The following is an 18310-nucleotide window of genomic DNA, read 5'->3' on the forward strand; positions in this document are numbered from 1 at the left end:
GTTCCGCTAGCTTGTGACTGCGCCCGCGCATGTGACCGTCGCCGTTATAAAAACATATAATTCTACTTCACTACAGTAAGGTACGTCCAGTATTCATGGCAAGTTGAAATAATAAAATGAAGTTCAGAAGTTGATGAGTCTGTTGTCCTATTATGAGGATGGCGCCATCTTTTTTCTTACTGCTCTACCTAGCTTTTAAATTGAACAATTATCCTTAACTGTGCGTTACTTTGTCAGTTACTGATATTGTGCCCATACTATACAGTTAGATCCGATAACAAGACCCTACATTCCTTCGAAAAAGCAAAACAATATGCACCGGCCACTACTAAGCAACAACAATGCCTCTATTAGCAGATGTCATCGTGCGTGCGACAAACAAAAGCACGGGAAGAGATAAAAATGCGGACGGAACTTAAACGGGCCCAAAGACAATACTACCTGCTTCCTTGAAAGACCAGTGCTGGTTAAACGTTCGTCCAGGATGGTCGTGTTTTGTTTGGTGTTATCCCTCGCAGTGCTGGCAGCAGGGGAGCATTCGGGCGCGTACTCGTCTCCTCAGTACGCGAAGAAAATGTACCCTAAAGCGTATGACGCAAACGCGATTTTGCCAAGAGAAAAACCGCCGATACCTTTCGATAACTCGGCTTCTCGATTCGATGTGAACGACACGGCTCAGTACGGACGGTCGTCGTTCATGGATACTGCTGGAAGTTTCCTGAACAGTGCAGGTGGGCAGCTGGTGTCGGGCCTGGCGAAGGACTTTATCGCCAGGTCGACGGGCAGCAGTCAGGTTGGTTTCGACTGCGTATCACAGGTTCGTTCTGCACTCTTTCTTGTAAAGTTGCACGCTCTTGCACCATGTTAATGCTTTAATTAATTAAATAAAGTAAGCTTTGCTTTTACTTTGATTCGATTAAGTAATTGCAATTAAAAACATTTATCGATCGCGATTCATACATTTTGTACAAGGCATTGTACTTATAACGTATCTACTTCGCCAACTCTATAATATGTGTATCTATTGATTTAAATTATAAAATAAAATAATGAAACAAGAAGTTAAAACAAGTTTTCATATATTTAAGCAACATGTAAACTTTACCAAACAAGATTTACTTATTCGGTAAAACGAAATAATTTTAACTTATCTAATATCTAATGAAGCATGCAAAAACTTTTTACACATTGTTTCCCAAGATTCGTATCTGCTTATCAATTTTCCAAAGAATGATGAATCATGGTCAAAAGGACAGTAAACTAATTGTTTCTAAGGACTTTTTACCTTCTTTCTGAGAAAGTGACTCATTTTAGTCTGCGAAAGTTTTTTTTTAACCATCAAAGAAACTGTGAAAACCAAACCTATAATGTGATGATGACTTAAAGCTTTTAATTATTTAGTTTGTATTTATTTATTGAAAACATACACGTTCATTCATTTGTCTACTTTATTCAATAAATGGATTACTTTAGGATTCTTTCAAATACAAATACCTACTGTTCAACATAGAGATAGTGAGATAATAATAGAAAATATTGTTATCCCATTTTTATTATTAGAGAGATTCTACTCATATTCCTCATCCCGCGTGTTATATCATTAATTTAAATACTTTCTTATCATTGGTTACAGGTACTAAGCCTGAATCTAACCAACTTGGTGATACTGATCGTGCTGAAGGCTCTCATCTTGGCCGCCGGGTTCTTCGGCGCCGGCGCATGGAAGGGTGGCCATCATTACGCGAGAAGTCTTGACGGTAAATAAAATTTTAGTGCTGTTACTATTAAGCTAGGCACTTAAAAACTTATAAAGCAAAGGAACACCAAAAATGGAAAAGCGAAAAATAACAGATTTCAAATAACGCCTGAACTAATATTATTGAACATAAGTAGACTGTTTAACAACAGATCCTTTCGCTTTAAATATTTTTAGTTTCTAAATTATTACATCTAAACAAAAATAAATAAGTTAACAACTTCACCGAGCAACAATGACTCAGACATCGGGCAGCTAGCGGTCACATTATATGTATTATGTCTAGACACAAACAACACACTTATTTTTTGTTCCGCAACACTTTTGCCGGTAACAATCACCAGGAAGTGTCTCTAACCCATTAACGCCCAAATGAAAACTACGGTCAATTTCACATAGCCAATGTTTATTTTCTTTATAAAAATACTTCAGAAATAATACTAAACAGAAAGAAAACCAAAAACAAAATCAGAAGTTAGGTTTTCAGGGGTGTACTAAGTTTTGTACAATGGGCGCTTATGAGTCATATTGAGCAAAGTCTTCTCCATCTTAGCACAGTGTTTTCAGGCACTTGCCATAGGCTGTTTTGACTCTATTGAAACACACAGTAATTTTAAGCGGTCAAATCGGCTTGTTTGCTGGTTTATTTTGATTATAACCATTATTTCATATTTCTTCTCCATCAACTAGAGCAAGATTACCTACTATTATTTATCTTTTATAGGTCAAATATGTGCGCTACTATAATATTTGCGGAATGCTAGCTGATCTAAGCGACTATATGAGTTTACTATGCAGTGCAGTCTGCATGCATTTGAAATTGTCATGTCCGCCATATAAGCGCACAAGACCCATCCACCGCTTTTTTCCTTTTACCTCAGTTTGGTAAAGTTCTATAGACTATCCATCTGATCTAACCCACTAATCTTTTTATTATACTGGAGCTGGACACCCAGTGGTGCCTAACTCTACTTTTTTTTATCAAGAGACCCCATATAATGACCTTTCCCAACGGTTCTAAAGCATCAAAATTTGTTCCAATAGTACCCACATTATTATCTTTCAATCAATACTAATAAAATTATGTTTGCTTTGTCGAATCTGTCACTAGGCTTTTTGTGAAAATCTTTATAAGTAATCAAAGGATACCGTTTGGTTCTGCTGTCACGTATGGTTCCAAAAACTATGTAACTAAGTCTCTTTAGGTCGACAAACAGGTCGTAATTGGAAAAACAAAATGTTTCTTTTTGTTGTCTGTAACCCTATACATAAAGAGCCATGTTATTGGAAAAAGAAAACAATGATTACATACAAGAACTATGAAGAAATAAGTAAACACTCTAATAATAATGTCATTATTTTACTATTTTACGTAACATGTCAAGCGCCCATTGTACTAAAGTTAGTACAGCATCACTTTGGGAGTTATAGCATAAAAAACTTTCCATGAAATGAACATTTTTATGTATTTTTTATTAGGATATGTTGTTAGCTAATACACTAACAACTTATTCGGTATTTTGTGTAACTTAAACCTTGTATAAAAAATTGTCAACTATCCACTAGGAGATACGAAAAAATCACTGAAACGTAATCGTAAAATACCCCCTTAAGATTTTATAATTATGTTCTGTTTCATCTTAGGATGTAATGCATAGACCTTCGTTTACCGATTGGAATTATTTCCAGAGTTAAAATACCCTCTAAATCAGATTTATCGTAACTTAAAGTTGTGTACAAATTATTGTACGGCGGGCGTTAATGGGCTAATAGCCCAACAATGATAACATCTGCCCATAGACGGCACGTGTCGGCACTCTATGGACTGCTATGGCCAAATGACCATCGCTTAATCCTATATCCTTTGAGATGCGACCCGTGTCCAGACGATAATCCCGTTTGTGTAATCCCGCACGGTGGAGGTGGCCAGTTAGACACCCTAGTGGACAATGGCTTTAAATATGCAGTTATTTATGTATATCGGGGATTGATAAAACCATTAACGGTCGAGTGGCGAACGTAGTTCCTTTTAGAGACGATTATACCAACCAAACCACTGGAAGATCATTTAATTGCCTCAAATTATAGTCCATTTTATTCATTTGTAGGTACTAATAATTAAGACAAGTTTTTCAGTGAAAATTAGGGTTATTTTGTTTTATGGTTCTCTTATCTTCTTATAAACTTTCACATATTCCAGTAGTAAAAGGACATTGTCAGAAATGGCCTCAAAAACCGCCAAAAAACATTAACCCATCATAATAATTTTCTTATTTTTTTAATACATTAAGCACCCTTTCATGTTAATGGACACTTGAGCATTAAAAAATTAAATAAATAAGTCTTTTAACGTTTACTCTATAATACTATTACAACTTCCGGACGTTTTGGTGCGTGGCATGGTCTAAAACCTATCAAGTTCCATAATTTTTGCCGATAAATCTGTACGAGGCAATAACGTACTTTATTGCTGGGAGTCCATGTATAGTGATGTTCCTGCGGCCATCATAGACAATTAAATATCGATTTTGAAAATAAAATAAATCGACTAAATTGCTCTGAAGACTAGATTTGCGTAAAAAGCTAAAAAGATATTGACACTACTACAAGAAGCTATCTAAAGTGTCCAACTGGTCGAAGGTCGTAAATAAAATAAAAAGAATTGGGACCATAAACTGACATTGACAATGAAAACATCATGGTACTCGTATCATAACTGTAAAAGTATCAGAATACGATGTTGAATCTAATGCCAGTTGAAGTGAGAGAAACATCTGTTGTTACGTCAGTAAACTAAATCAACCTAGTATAGTTTCCAGTCTCTCGTAATCTATGCCAATTCATACACATGTATAATAGACCAATGAACTTTTATAGATTGTGAAAGAGAAGATAAAGATTGTATTATTTTATTAAAATCTTGCCACGAGATAGTTTTTCAGTAGAAACCAGGATTGGATAATCGCTACAGGCAAGTATCAGAACATTTTATAAATATTTTTAATCGATTATATTCTTATGAATCGTTATCAAATTGTCATTTACTTTTTCAATTAAAACTTTTTCAATCCTTAGTCATGTCAAACTGCCATAATGTCAACAAATTATAAATGTCACGTCAGTTAACTCAATTTCAGTTTTCTGTGCGTATATTGTATTTTTATTTCAATTAAATATGTAGTGCTAAAGGGTTAGTACTAAAAGTGAAAGCCTTTTTTCAGAAAGAAAACCAATGTGGTGCCCTTATCATACTGTTTGAAAGTTACAAGTCAGTTATACAGAGTTGCCGCCATTATAACTCCGTGATACCATACCAAAGAAGAAGTTTTCCTAAACACTTGTGTTATTTTTATATCTAATGAAATAAAAAGGATTAATTTTACTGCCCAAATGGAATAACTTATCCCAAGGGACCGAAGATAAAAAAAAACCTCTCCATAGAAATTATCATCATCACGAGGATGTCATTTTATTAAGAATTTGATATTGGTCATGTAAGAAAAGTTAGTTGTATTTCAGTAATAGAATCAACCCTTCTTGTTTGATCAGCAAGAATAACTATAAAAACGCCCTGTAGGAACGTATTATTAAGCAGAAGAGTTTGTTTAATGTCAAAGACTGTCACACAGTGTAACATAAATTGGCATAATGATAATAATAAAGAAATATTTATGTTAATATTTTTTCTATTTATTTATTTTCCCAAACCTTCACAGTGATAGCTGAAACAGCAATTCTGCTGTAAAACTTAACTTAGAACAAACTGTTACAAATATTTTACAAATTAAAATAAAACCGCATGTTGCTTTACTTTCTCGTATAGTTAATAATATGTAATTAATGGCTAGATTATTAATGTTATTTTGTTACCCTCAATAGTGAGGAGATGTTACAAAATGGTAACCCTGATTTTCATTGTCATTCAAGTGCTCTTTCTTCGCATAGGCTTCTGTGACTTGGCCAATGTCACAATAATTTTCACTGTTTATGGGCCACACACATTGCGATAACATTAGGCGACATTGATTTGTAAGCAGCGGAGTGAAGTCTTGCGACTATGCAAAATGATACCTTATAATAGTAGCGCGTATAGACATAGACGTTATTGCGATGCGTATTACTGTTACGGTAATTGTGATTTATAAATGTAAAAATTATAAATAATTACCGACAGTCTCGACTGTAAAAGTGATAAATTAATCACATTTATCAGTGATTTATTTAATAATGTAACCTTAATACTAACAAATATCATAAAAGAGAACACCGGCTCGTGTACAGTGCTCTTGTATAGCCACACATTTTGAACGTTTTGATATCATATATTAATGTAATTTGGCAAAATGAGTTTGGACTGTTTCTTGCGTAACATTACTTTGCCATAATGCCCATAACATATTGTTTTGATTTAAATTAAAAAATAGGTTAAGGTGCGGCGGGGATGGCCCTTGGGCCACCGCTAAGCCGCCTATTTAGTTTTATACACACCTAAATGATCTCATATTAATCACATTTACCAAATCATGAGGTAATTATTCATAATAACCGGCGATTATTCATAATTTTCACATTTATCACATTTACCGTAACATTACCACTATTGTCAAATGATATTATAGGTGTCAAACAGGATACGTTCAGAAATTAATATTACGATTTTAAGACAAGACAACTTTTTATTGACGAAGTTGCTGGGACAGCTAGAAATTATTATACCATAACTTTTTTTTCCAGCACTTTAAGAAAATAATAAATGTATGAAAATGACAAATCTTCGAACGTGTATAATAACGTGCCAAAGTAATCATATAATTTTGGCACCATAATAAATATTGCCGTTTATGTTGTAAAGATCATGCAGCGCTACTTGCGGAGATTATTGGAAAGAAAACGCTATGAAAACTCTATGATACTGAAGCCACTTTAACGAACACGAAGTGCTCATACAATGCTGCGTATTTTCTTCCAGTCTTTAGTCAGGACTTTAGTCGAATTAAAACCCTGGCTGAACGTGATATAGCCGCATTAGAATACGGTGCTTTTTTGCATAATCGCAAGACTTCGTTCCGGTGTCGACCAAATGTTATCACGATGTATGTGGCCCAGGGGTTACTGTAGCCGCTAAGGTTTGAAACTTCTTGCTTATAATATTGTAGTCTTTGGCATAGACTACGACGGTAGCCATGGAGATAGGAGTTTGTTATCTCATGTCAGATGTAAATAGTGAAAAGAAAACCCATGATTCGTGTTATTTTTATGCAATATGTAGTATTTTATAAAAGTGGAACCCCGAGTCATTTCCAAAACCCATTCTATTATTATATACGATTTGGCTTCGATATCTACAATACAATAGGAGTTTATTTCATGTGTCAGATATCAAGGGTGGAAACTACCTATGATTCATGTTGTTTATTTACGTGCAATATGTGGGCATATTATAAAAGTGAAAGGCCGAGTTGTATTTCTAAAACTTGTTCTATTATTTTATACTATTTGGCTGCGACTCGGCGTGACGACAATACAAAACATTTTTCGCGACTCGGTGTTCATACATTCACACAATACAATCAATGTGATTTAGACGCCATGTTGCCATAAAGGACATATTATAAAATCGCTGTGATTTAATATTCTTAATCATTAATTTTATGGCAAGTGTCCATCAGGAATCATTGTTCTTACACACAGAATCATATTATTTCGCTTTCGGGTAGTAATATGTCAAAATTGTTGGTTTTTAGGCGAACAATGTATGGAGAACGAACATTGTCCTTTAGGATAAATGGAAAATAATGTGTTGTATCTCACTAGAGTTTTAGTCCTACATTTGGAAAAAGACAACCATTTTATTTTATTTTATAATTTACCCATATCTTTTACTACCCCTCAGACAATAAAAACGCGTCATACCTCACCGAAGACGAAGTACTCCTGTACCTTAGCTATCTGTCAGGACAACAGAAGAAAGACTTCGGTTGCCTGTACCGCTTGTCCTGCCAGAAACCTGACCAGGCTGCCCTGTACTCTTCAGGTGCCGAACTGCTGCTGCAAGGAGCTAAACTGTTACAAGGGTAAGTAGAATTTATCAGCTTGAACTGCTGCTATTCCCTCTATAGCTGTCAGGGTACCAGAAGAAAGACTTCGGCTGTCTCTACCGCTTGTCCTGCCTGAAAACTGACCAGGCTGCCCTGTACTCTTCAGGTGCTGAACTGCTGTTGCAAGGAGCCAAACTATTACAAGGGTAGGTAGAATTACATATATCAGCTTAAACTGCTGCTATTCTCTCTATAGCTGTCAGGGTACCAGAAGAAAAACTTCGGCTGCTTCTACCGTCTGTCCTGCCAGAACCCAGACCAGGCTGCTCTGTACTCTTCGGGTGATAAACTGCTGCAGCAAGGAGCTAAACTATATCAATTTGAACTGCTGCTATATCTCAAGTATCTGACAAGGCAGCAGCACAAGAACTTTGGCTGCCTGTACCGCTTGTTCTGCCAGAAACCTGACCAGGCCGCCCTGTACTCTTCAGGTGCTGAACTGCTGTTGCAAGGAGCCAAACTATTACAAGGGTAAGGTAGAATTATATCAGCTTGAACTGCTGCTATTCCCTCTATATAGCTGTCAGGGCACCAGAAGAAAAGCTTCGACTGCCTCTACCGTCTGTCCTGCCAGAAACCTGACCAGGCTGATCTGTACTCTTCGGATGCTGAACTGCTGCTGCAAGGAGCTAAACTATTACAAGGGTAGGTAAAACTACATAAATTTGAACTGCTGCTTTAACTCAAGTATCTGACAAGGCAGCAGCAGACGAACTTCGGCTGCCTCTACCGCCTGTCCAGCCAGTAGCCAGACCAGGCCGCTTTGTAATTTTCTGGCTGGATAAACTGCTACAAGGATAGGTAGAACCACATCAGTATTTACCGCAGTCAATTTAATCATGGCAGCAAAAGGACATCAGATTTTACTGATTGTAGCAGAAACTTTTTTCAAGATTTTTTCCTTCTTGCGATGTATGTAACTACTGCTGCTACAAGATATCAAGACAAACATATCTCGGTGTCCAAAAAGTGTGTATATTTTAAGTGGACTATATTTACTAATGTGAATGTAATAATTTCTCAGGAACAGCATAGAACTGGAGCCCTACGAAGACGTGTCAAAAGGCATCAAGAAAGCGGTAGAGTGGGGAGAGACAGGAGGGCCGTGCGAGTCGCGCTACCCTTGCGGACAATGAGTCAGTAGCAGCCAATATATAAGTGATAGCTTGTAGATAAGTGAGCTACTTATAACACATCATCATCAACAACTTCAGCAGGTCATTTGTGCACTTTTACCAGAGACAAAGAGAAGATTTGACCTACAGTTTTAATCGCTCCAAAAACAACTTAATGCTTAATCATGATGATAATATTAATGTTAGTCGCCAAACATTTTCAAACTTCCTGTTCCTTTATTCGTGTTGTGTAAATATTGGCGTTAAAGTGAAAGTGCCTGAAAATAATCATTAACAAACCTTAATCTCAAAAAAACTAACAGGTACCTACTACATAATAATTATAAATACAAAATAAGCGCATATTTGTAAATCTTATCTTTATTACAAAATGTTATGGTAGAGTTCTTATTGTAACAAAAACTATGATTATGAAGATATTTAGTCAGTTATAAATAGGTAATATAAAATATGTACAGAATTAAAATTAAATCATTTTAAATATAAACTATAAACAATTCATGGAATTTTATTGTCTCTATTCCAAAAATTTCGACTAACTAATTAGGGTTTTCAATTAGGCCTTACATTTACACGTAAATTAGCCTTATTGGCTCCAAAAGCTAAGTATTTTGATATTCCGTAGAATTTTAGCACATGTTATACAGTAACTAACAAATGTCCAACATAAACTGCGAAATAAATCAACCTTTAGTCTTTAACAAACTGATTCAATATAAATCAGAATTACATAAAGCGCCTATAGACAGAGAGAGTCTTTAACATTAGTTCTTATAAAAAATGTTTTCACTGGCTCTCATGCCAAATGTTTTCATCATCCTTCACATCGTCCTTTTCAGCAAACAAAACAAACCCTATTATACACAATCCTATTTTATTAGTTATCTTTAAACGGGGCGATCTTACTTTACAAATACAATAACATTCCCTATAGATGGGAAAAAAGGGATTCCCCATGTGCCTTTTTACAGAATATAAAAATTTGTCACAAATAATTTATAGTCTCGTTAACCTCTCGCACTAAGCCAAAAATGCTTGTGTTACGAGTGATTTCACCACAATAGTCCACGTTCACGTTGCTGCTATCGTGGCTATTTAATATAGGGTAAGATTTTTTATCCGTCTCATAGAGAAAATCATGGTATTTCATAAACCCCTTGAGGCCCCTAGCATATCAGCCATCTTTCGGCGTCTACTAGCTAGTTCACAAAGTGAAACTCAATTAGCAGACCCAGCAAAACGACACTAGTAAGGCCCTTAAAGATTGCACTAATAAAATAGGCGAACATCTATTCTTCGGTGGCCAGAACCCGCAGGGTACGGTCGGGGCTGTCCCCTCGCGCTGCCCGGTACTCCGGGTACGAAATATACCCATCGCCATCAGTGTCATCCAGTCCTAGGGTACGGTCCACCACCGCTGTAACGTTAAAAAATCTATTAATTTTGGATATCGCAAAGGCTCTATGACACAAGTATAAAAGCTGTTATTAATAAAGCAATAGTAATTGAATTCAACAGTGTAATTATGCCTGAACTTAATAGAAAAGTATAAGCCTTGGCCTGCGTAGCTTAAATCATGATGCTGGTTTCCAGTGTCACAATGTTACTTAATAATTGCATTTCGTCTGTCTAACTTGGACATTTCAGTCCCTCTGTTTACGGATTACTTCAAATGTTTACAAAGACAGCAGCAAGAAACTTACCAATATAAAAATCTAAAGGCTTAGCTTCAGGTTCTATCGTATTATCTTCACTTGCCGAATGCTCTATCGTATGGTACACTGCCTGAAAATAACAATGGAGCTGTGATGTAATTCAGGTAGTAATAAGAAGAGATAGATGATAGATGGAAAACAATCAAAAGGCATTGGGTACAAAAACAAGTTGCTCCTCCATAATAGAAGCGTATGTTCTCACCTTTAGCAGTTCCAAGCCATCCAGCTTGGAGTTGCCGTCAAAGTCGTGAGCTGCGAAGTACTGGAACTCCAGCTCCTCAGGAGTCATCCGAGCCAGAATCTCCGGCGTCAGCACAGAGTCTTCTTCCAGGTGTCTGTAGCAAACAGTACCTTATTATCTTAGTAACAAGTTTTAAAATCATCATCAATTTTAGGCATAAGACGTCCACTGCTGAACATAGGCCTTCCCCACTTGGCTTTGGCATTTTCAGCTTGCTAATCCGTCGGGTACAAGCTTTATTGCCTGTAATAAAACCTTTTGATGCAAGGGCAATGGTATCTTAGGAATGTTTGATCAACTGTACACACTTTGTGATACAAAAGATAACTGCATTATCGTGAAAGTCTAGTTATACTTATGTGACTAAACAATGATGTAATATGATGACGTATATGACTTCAGATCGTGGGGTCATAGTTGGGAAACATTAATTAATCAGCATCTGCATTGAAGAACATCTTCTTAAAATGGCACCGAAGAGTGCATTGCATGCTCGTTTTCAAAAGGTTAGTTTAGAAAAAAGATCATACTATGATCAGTCAGCTTAATATGAGAATACAAGCATCAGTTATGTAAGTACCCTTTGTCTGTACAAGTTGGAAATGAAAAGAAAAAGAAGAAGGTGATGAGGCATTGTTTCGTGATACAAAAGGTCACATTGAACCCTGGTCCTTACGCTTACGAATTTAGGTCCACTAGCACGCGTACATCTGCATGTGTCACTACACTAGCTAGAGTAACAACAAGGGGCCACCTACTTGACGTCACGCAGCAGCTCCTTGTCACCGGTCATAGATCCCTGGTCCTTGTGCTGGTAGTGGTGGTGGCTGCCGTCCACCGGCTGCCCGTGCGTCACTGCATTAACTAAACATTTAGTAACAACAGAGGGCCACATACTTGACGTCACGCAGCAGCTCCTTGTCACCGGTCATGGAGCCCTGGTCCTTGGGCTGGTAGTGGTGATGACTGCCGTCCACCGGCTGCCCGTGCGGGTGATACAGAGAAGGCACCAGCGAACTTAGGACCACTAGTACGATTACAACTGCTATGTCGCTACACTAACTAATGAGAGAGCCACCTACTTGACGTCACGCAGCAGCTCCTTGTCACCAGTCATGGAGCCCTGGTCCTTGGGCTGGTAGTGATGGTGGCTGCCGTCCACCGGTTGCCCGTGCGTCACTACATTAACTAAACATTTAGCAACGACAGAGGGCCACCTACTTGACGTCACGCAGCAGCTCCTTGTCACCAGTCATAGATCCCTGGTCCTTGGGCTGGTAGTGGTGGTGGCTGCCGTCGACCGGCTGCCCGTGCGGGTGGTGCGGCCCGCGGCGCAGCGCCGACACCAGCGAGCTTAGGACCACCAGCACGCTTACTGGAAACGAGTGAAGGTCGTGTTTTAAATCATCATCATCTTCATTCATCATCAGGTCATTAGGACTTTATCGACCCGCTCTAATTTGCAAAAGTCAAATTAAGGATTTTGCGTACACTCTCCACGCTAGCCTCTCCACGCTACGTCACGCGTCAGCCCAATGATAAAGTTTACTTTCGAGTCTCATTTAAGTCATATAGGAAACGAAATATTTTAAGTCGACTCGTTAAGAACGAACTGTGAGATATGCCCTCAGCAAACAAATCTTGCCAAATAATGACTTTATTTTCAAAATAACTTTAACGAATGATTCGCAAACAAACTCTCAACTGTTTATAAAAATAATAGATCTCGTCAATATCAATAAATCTCAGAATTGGCAAACTCCTACGCAAGTACGCCACGCTCCGTCAATTTGTGAAACAATGCGCAAATAACCGTCGACAAGGACCCTGATTGAGTCACCTGTCCATCAATCGAGGGCATTGTTGCAATATAAAGGGTGCAAACTGGACAGATGGGGGCACGGGCCCCGGGGCGCGGGGCCCCGCGGCGATACCCCGCAGGGTCCAATATTCACACCTCATTTGACAAGCACCGCCCTTAACATTTGTCATCAAGTAGAAATGCGTCCAATTGAGTGCTGGAAGAAAGTAGTTGTTTGAAATTAGTAGCAATTTGCATGAAACTGTTTGCGGACTTGAATGGGAATTAGCTTTACAATAATGAATGGGAAACAGTTTTGTTAATCGGTTATGGTGGAAGCCTATCGTTAACTCTGATGGTGGTAAGTTATTGCGAGCAAAAAAGCTGAGTATATTTTTGTGTGAATTTTTAATACACTGAAAGGTTCTCCGTTCGAGACAAAGGAAACGCAAAAGGGAATCTCGGATTAGGGACAAGATTCAAAGAGATTAAAAATCCAATTCGCATACGAAACCGGCTTCGATTTTAATGCTTAATTACAATGACCAAAGCGGATACGGTAAGAACGTCTTACACATGTTTGAAATATAATTTTGAGGAACATGTTAGAGCTATGTCATAAAAACTACATTCACCAACACAATGACATGACGTTAAAAACAAAAAGCTTTGATCCTCTTAATACCAAATCCTTATCACGGTTTGCAATCTAAAAAATATCAAACGAACAGGTGCTGTCCCGCCCCAAAAATGCAACAAGGGACATTCAATGTATCAAACGCATAATTAATACAGGCCGAACAGTTGTTCGTAAGACGAGAAGGCAGTATGTGGGGCACGAAATGGGCCCGTAATGGAGTACAAATTAGAGGGAGACAAGTGCGCCGTGCATATGTCGGGGTGTCTGGTACAAGCGGCGGGACACACGGTTAGTAAGAACGGGCAGCATTTTTCGAGAGCAGCAAGCCATACATATCCTATCAAACATTACAATATGAATTTTTAACCTAGAGGTGTAGGTACTAATTTGTACTGTACAATAGAGATGAGAGAATTTCTTTCCAGTTACAGAAACCCAAATTATAATACAAAAACGAGCTTTTATTGAGTCTCAAATAAAACACTTTTAAAAAAATATAATTAAGACCCGGGAGCGACCGCTTCGGTATTGAAAAGACTCAGAACCTAAATGCATACAATACATATGTAAAGGGTTATTACGTAGCTCTTCTAAATTCATAGCTCGGGAATAACAACGATCTACAATCTCTACCAACTCAATGTAACGACCACAAGAGCGCAGCAAACCGCGTAACCGTATGTCGCACTCTGAATTCGAAATACTCTTAAAAATGGGGTCCGTCATCGTCCGTACGGAACCCTGCCCACCGTATTATCACCATAACACCCTAATCCCATGTGATTACAATGACGCGAACGGGTCATGAATTCCTTTATTCTGGCTTTGGTTACATTTAAGGTCTCAATAGGGGATGATGGGGTAAGACAACCGGCTCCGCGATAGACCGTTAATCCTCTCGCTTTGGGTTGACATTAATTTGGACAAATAAACATAATTCACTTGTCAATTCACCGCAAATTGAAGTGGGCTATTAGAAGTTGCATTAATTCTTCTGCTTAAAATATTGTGGTTACAATTTATTTGAACAAATTAAGTCTAAAATGGGTATTTTAGAGATTTGACTACCACGAACACGGGCACACAATGTTTCTACAGCGTTTTATCTTCCAACCACTGCAACAGGTATCAATGTTGATGCTCAGAACTCTACCTATGAACATTAATAAAATTGCTAAGGCTAGTTACAACAATCGTGGATCTTTTACATTTAAAGTACTACGAATTATCTGAATTGAAGAATTATGTAGGTCAAACACAAAACTTTCATGAAAAGAAGGATGGTAATGGTGTGGCAAATTTTATTGCAGAAAAGGTTAGTAAGTAGCAGCGTTGCCAGTTTTTTTTTTCGCCAAGTCGGGACTTCGGTACTTTTTGAGTCAAAATAGCGGGATTCTTCCGTCAGAAGCGGGACATAGTAAAAAAACGTATACAGGGTGTTAGGTAAATGGGTATATGAGCCGACACTAGCCTATGTTAACATGGGCATATAAATGGTATGGTGAAGTCACAAAATTGATATCTTAATTTTAATTATTTTAATTTTCATATAAATCGGATTTTATAAAATTTATTTTGTATGAAAATTAAAATATTTAAAATTATGATATCAAATTTCTGACTTCACCATACCATTTATATGCTCATGTTAACATAGGCTAGTGTCGGCTCATATACCCATTTACCAAACACCCTGTATAATCAAAGGTTTTCAAATATTTATCTTTTTATTTGACTTAAAATTACGTTTACGTGACAATAGATAGCAAAAGTAGCCATAGAAAATGTATTTTAACAAAAAACAATATATATTTTAAATCAGTACGGCTAGCACGAAAAACTTCAAAAGTTCAAATCGTTTGCGTACTCGAATCGCCATCAAAAGATTTAGTACGAAAACTACAACAGCGCCCTTGTGAACGTGTCGTAAAGTGAACTTAGTGTAAGAAATGGTTGCACGAAACCAGGGCCGCGCCGACCGCCGCCAGCGCCTGTGTGCGGAACCTATGAAGCGCCTCTTTTCTAATGAATCGACATAAAAAACGAATTTAAATTTTTAACGAATATTTTAATTGTTAATTTTGACGAAAATAAATGTTCTCCAGTTTTACAGTACTTAGATAATATTATCATAAGTGTATTATAACTGGAAACCACTAAGGAATTAGAATACTAAATAGGTAAATCCCGTTCGTTCTGCTTGCCAATTACTACGAAAAAGAAAACTCGAACTAAATTTTTACATACTTAATACAAAGTATTGTATACTTAAATATTAATAACAAAGAAGCTGACTTTTTTCTAATCATAATAATACTAATATGACTATTACGTACCTACCTATGCTATGTTAAAAAAAACAGCAAGTCTAACATTTGCAAGAATATTTTAATCATACTTAAATTATAATACAGGGTTTGGCGGAAGGTTAGACAAACTTCGTGGGTGTATAGGTAAGGTCATTTTAAGAATACAAGTTCGCCCATTTGACCCTAAGTGGTAATTTTTTTTTAATTGATATTTTTGTTTTCATTTAAGTTTTTCCGAAATTTGACCTAAAACTGCTTTTTTTTTCTCGCGTGTTTTCAATCGCTTTTATTATTTTAATATCGAACATGTCTTTAGTCAAGTAAAATACATTTCAGATCCAGATAATGATTGGATAGCTAGTTACGAGCCGCCAAAGTTTAACAAAAGTACAAACCACGATAAAAAATTCAACTTGGAATTGTATTTAAAAAAAATAATTAAAGTTTTAATCGGGACATCCTAACATGGTGTCCCGATTAAAACTGAGCGGGCGCCCTTTTATCCCACTTTTTTCTTTTATTTTATTACTTTTATGTTTTTGCTGTGTGTTTAATAGTATTTTATTATTTATAGTTTGTGCTTTTTCTACCTTAGCTTAAAAGCTGGAAAATTTAAGATCAGCTACGGGATATTAATTATTATTATTTTGATTTTTTGTATGGAAAAATTATATTGTTTTGCGTAGGCAAATACTTATCTAATTTGATTGCAATCAATTCAATCATTATCTGGATTACTTATCTAATTCAATCATTATCTGGATCTGAAATTTATTTTATTTGACTAAAGACATATTCGATATCTATATCAAATAAAAAATGCGGTTGAAAACATGCAAGAAAAAACATTGAAACAGGTTTAGGTCATATTTTGGAAAAAAATAAATATAAACAAAAACATCAATTAAAAAAAAAATAGCTCACTTAGGGTAAAATGGGCGAACTTGTATTCTTAAAATGACCTTACCTATACACCCACGAAGTTTGTCTAACCTTCCGCCAAACACCCTGTATTCTGTGGTTTTGACTTGGCTATCTCGTTCGTTAAAATCCCCGTGGCGGGGAATACCCGGGACCCCATCCCGCTTGTGTCGCAACTCGCACGCATCGCATCGGGTTGCGTTCATAAACTCACTCATAGTCATAAAAATTTTGTATTACAAACTCGGCGCCTCTACGGTTCAAAATAACTATACTTTATTTGAGGTTCAAAAGAACTGCCGCCGTTTTACGTTGAGCTCGTAAGTAATGTAAACTAAAACCCTAAGCGCTTAGGTTTTATTAATCTAAGCCTAAGCGTAAAAATGGAACCATAAACTTGAATCATAATAAACATATAAATATTGAGAGACTTGGTTAATAAGCATAATATTTGTTTTGTTGTGTTCAAGGCTTATGTTGCGCATACTGTACCTACTTACTTATCGATACTCCATTTAAAAAAAAATTAGGTGGCAGTAGCGGCGCGGCGCCCCTATTGTCTTGGCGCCTGTGTGCGCCGCACACATCGCACACAGGGGCGGCGCGGCCCTGCACGAAACTTATTTTGAGAATCAAAAGTGTCACGTTATCGTTTAATTCGAAGGTTGAGTACCTATCGAATTTTATCGAATACGCAAACGATTCGAAGATGAAAGTTGTTCATGCTAGAGGTACAGATTTACTCTATCGTTAAATTCATCTTTAGAATAAAAAAAGAAAAAAAAAAACAGTAATCGAAATTAACAAAGTTTTATTCTTTAGAATAATATGGCGTTTCAAACAATAGTCTGGTGAAGTGAGTGTCTCTCCGAAAAGCGGGACCGAGCCTGTCCCGCGCGGGACATTTAAATTTGATTTAAAAATCGGGACGTCCCGCCAAAATCGGGACGTCTGGCAACGCTGGTAAGTAGGTATCTGTCTTTATCAAATACGAAAGCGGGAAATTGACTCTTACTTTATTCATCTCTTTTTTCTTTTGCAACAAACCAAATATTTAGATTGCATGGCAACAGACCCTCAGTGATAACAATGCTGGTGTTGGGACATAAACATTTGAAAGAATTGTACTTAAACTTATGCCTGATTCAAAGGTAACATCGCTTACGTATAAACTATGATAATGCCAATATTTACCTTCAAGTTGCATCTCTACAGCATCACTGAATTTAGCTTTATTTTGTTTTACCTCTACACATGATCAGAAAACATTTTGGCAAGCATCTGTGACTGTCAAGGGTGACACAAGAAATCGATGTAACAGCGCAGGCGCGAAGCTTTCACACGAAAACTGTACTTATTGCCAGGATCTGAAGAGTTACAGCTCTGTGTCAAGAACTGAAGTTTGTGCGCATGGCTATTCTTGCTTCTTCAGCCAGTTTTCCAAGATGCATCATAGATGTCGTTAGTAGCTTTTCATAAGCTTGCTTGAGCTTTGTGATTGGGATTCCACTCGAAGAGGCAAATCATGATTACAAGTTTATTATTTTTTTGGTACTACCAAATAAATGTTTTTTCTTTCTTTCTTTCTTATTAGCAGAAATTTGAGCTTTTGCTAGATATCCTCGGCGACATCTCATTTTAATAACATTAAAGCTCATTTGATTTCTATTTAATTTCTCTTAGAATATAATAT

At 37.0% G+C, this 18310-nt stretch overlaps 2 protein-coding genes across 2 annotated transcripts; one reads left to right on the forward strand and one right to left on the reverse strand.

Annotated features, from left to right (window-relative positions):
- Nucleotides 1–447: 447 nt before the first annotated feature.
- Nucleotides 448–1765, forward strand: LOC135078271 (uncharacterized). Its single transcript, XM_063972870.1, has 2 exons — nt 448–817; nt 1634–1765. The coding sequence occupies exons 1-2, from the start codon at nt 485–487 to the stop codon at nt 1763–1765; spliced, it is 465 nt and encodes a 154-aa protein (XP_063828940.1). The 5' UTR covers nt 448–484.
- A 7665-nt stretch (nt 1766–9430) lies between these two features.
- On the reverse strand, nt 9431–17896 carry LOC135078188 (multiple coagulation factor deficiency protein 2 homolog). The gene is made up of 5 exons (XM_063972774.1): nt 17812–17896; nt 12168–12321; nt 10908–11040; nt 10694–10775; nt 9431–10407 (listed from the first exon to the last, which is right to left on the reverse strand). The coding sequence occupies exons 1-5, from the start codon at nt 17822–17824 to the stop codon at nt 10280–10282; spliced, it is 510 nt and encodes a 169-aa protein (XP_063828844.1). The 5' UTR covers nt 17825–17896; the 3' UTR covers nt 9431–10279.
- Nucleotides 17897–18310: the final 414 nt, after the last annotated feature.

This window comes from Ostrinia nubilalis, chromosome 14 (assembly GCF_963855985.1).
Source record: "Ostrinia nubilalis chromosome 14, ilOstNubi1.1, whole genome shotgun sequence".
Classification (NCBI taxonomy): Eukaryota; Metazoa; Arthropoda; class Insecta; order Lepidoptera; family Crambidae; genus Ostrinia; species Ostrinia nubilalis.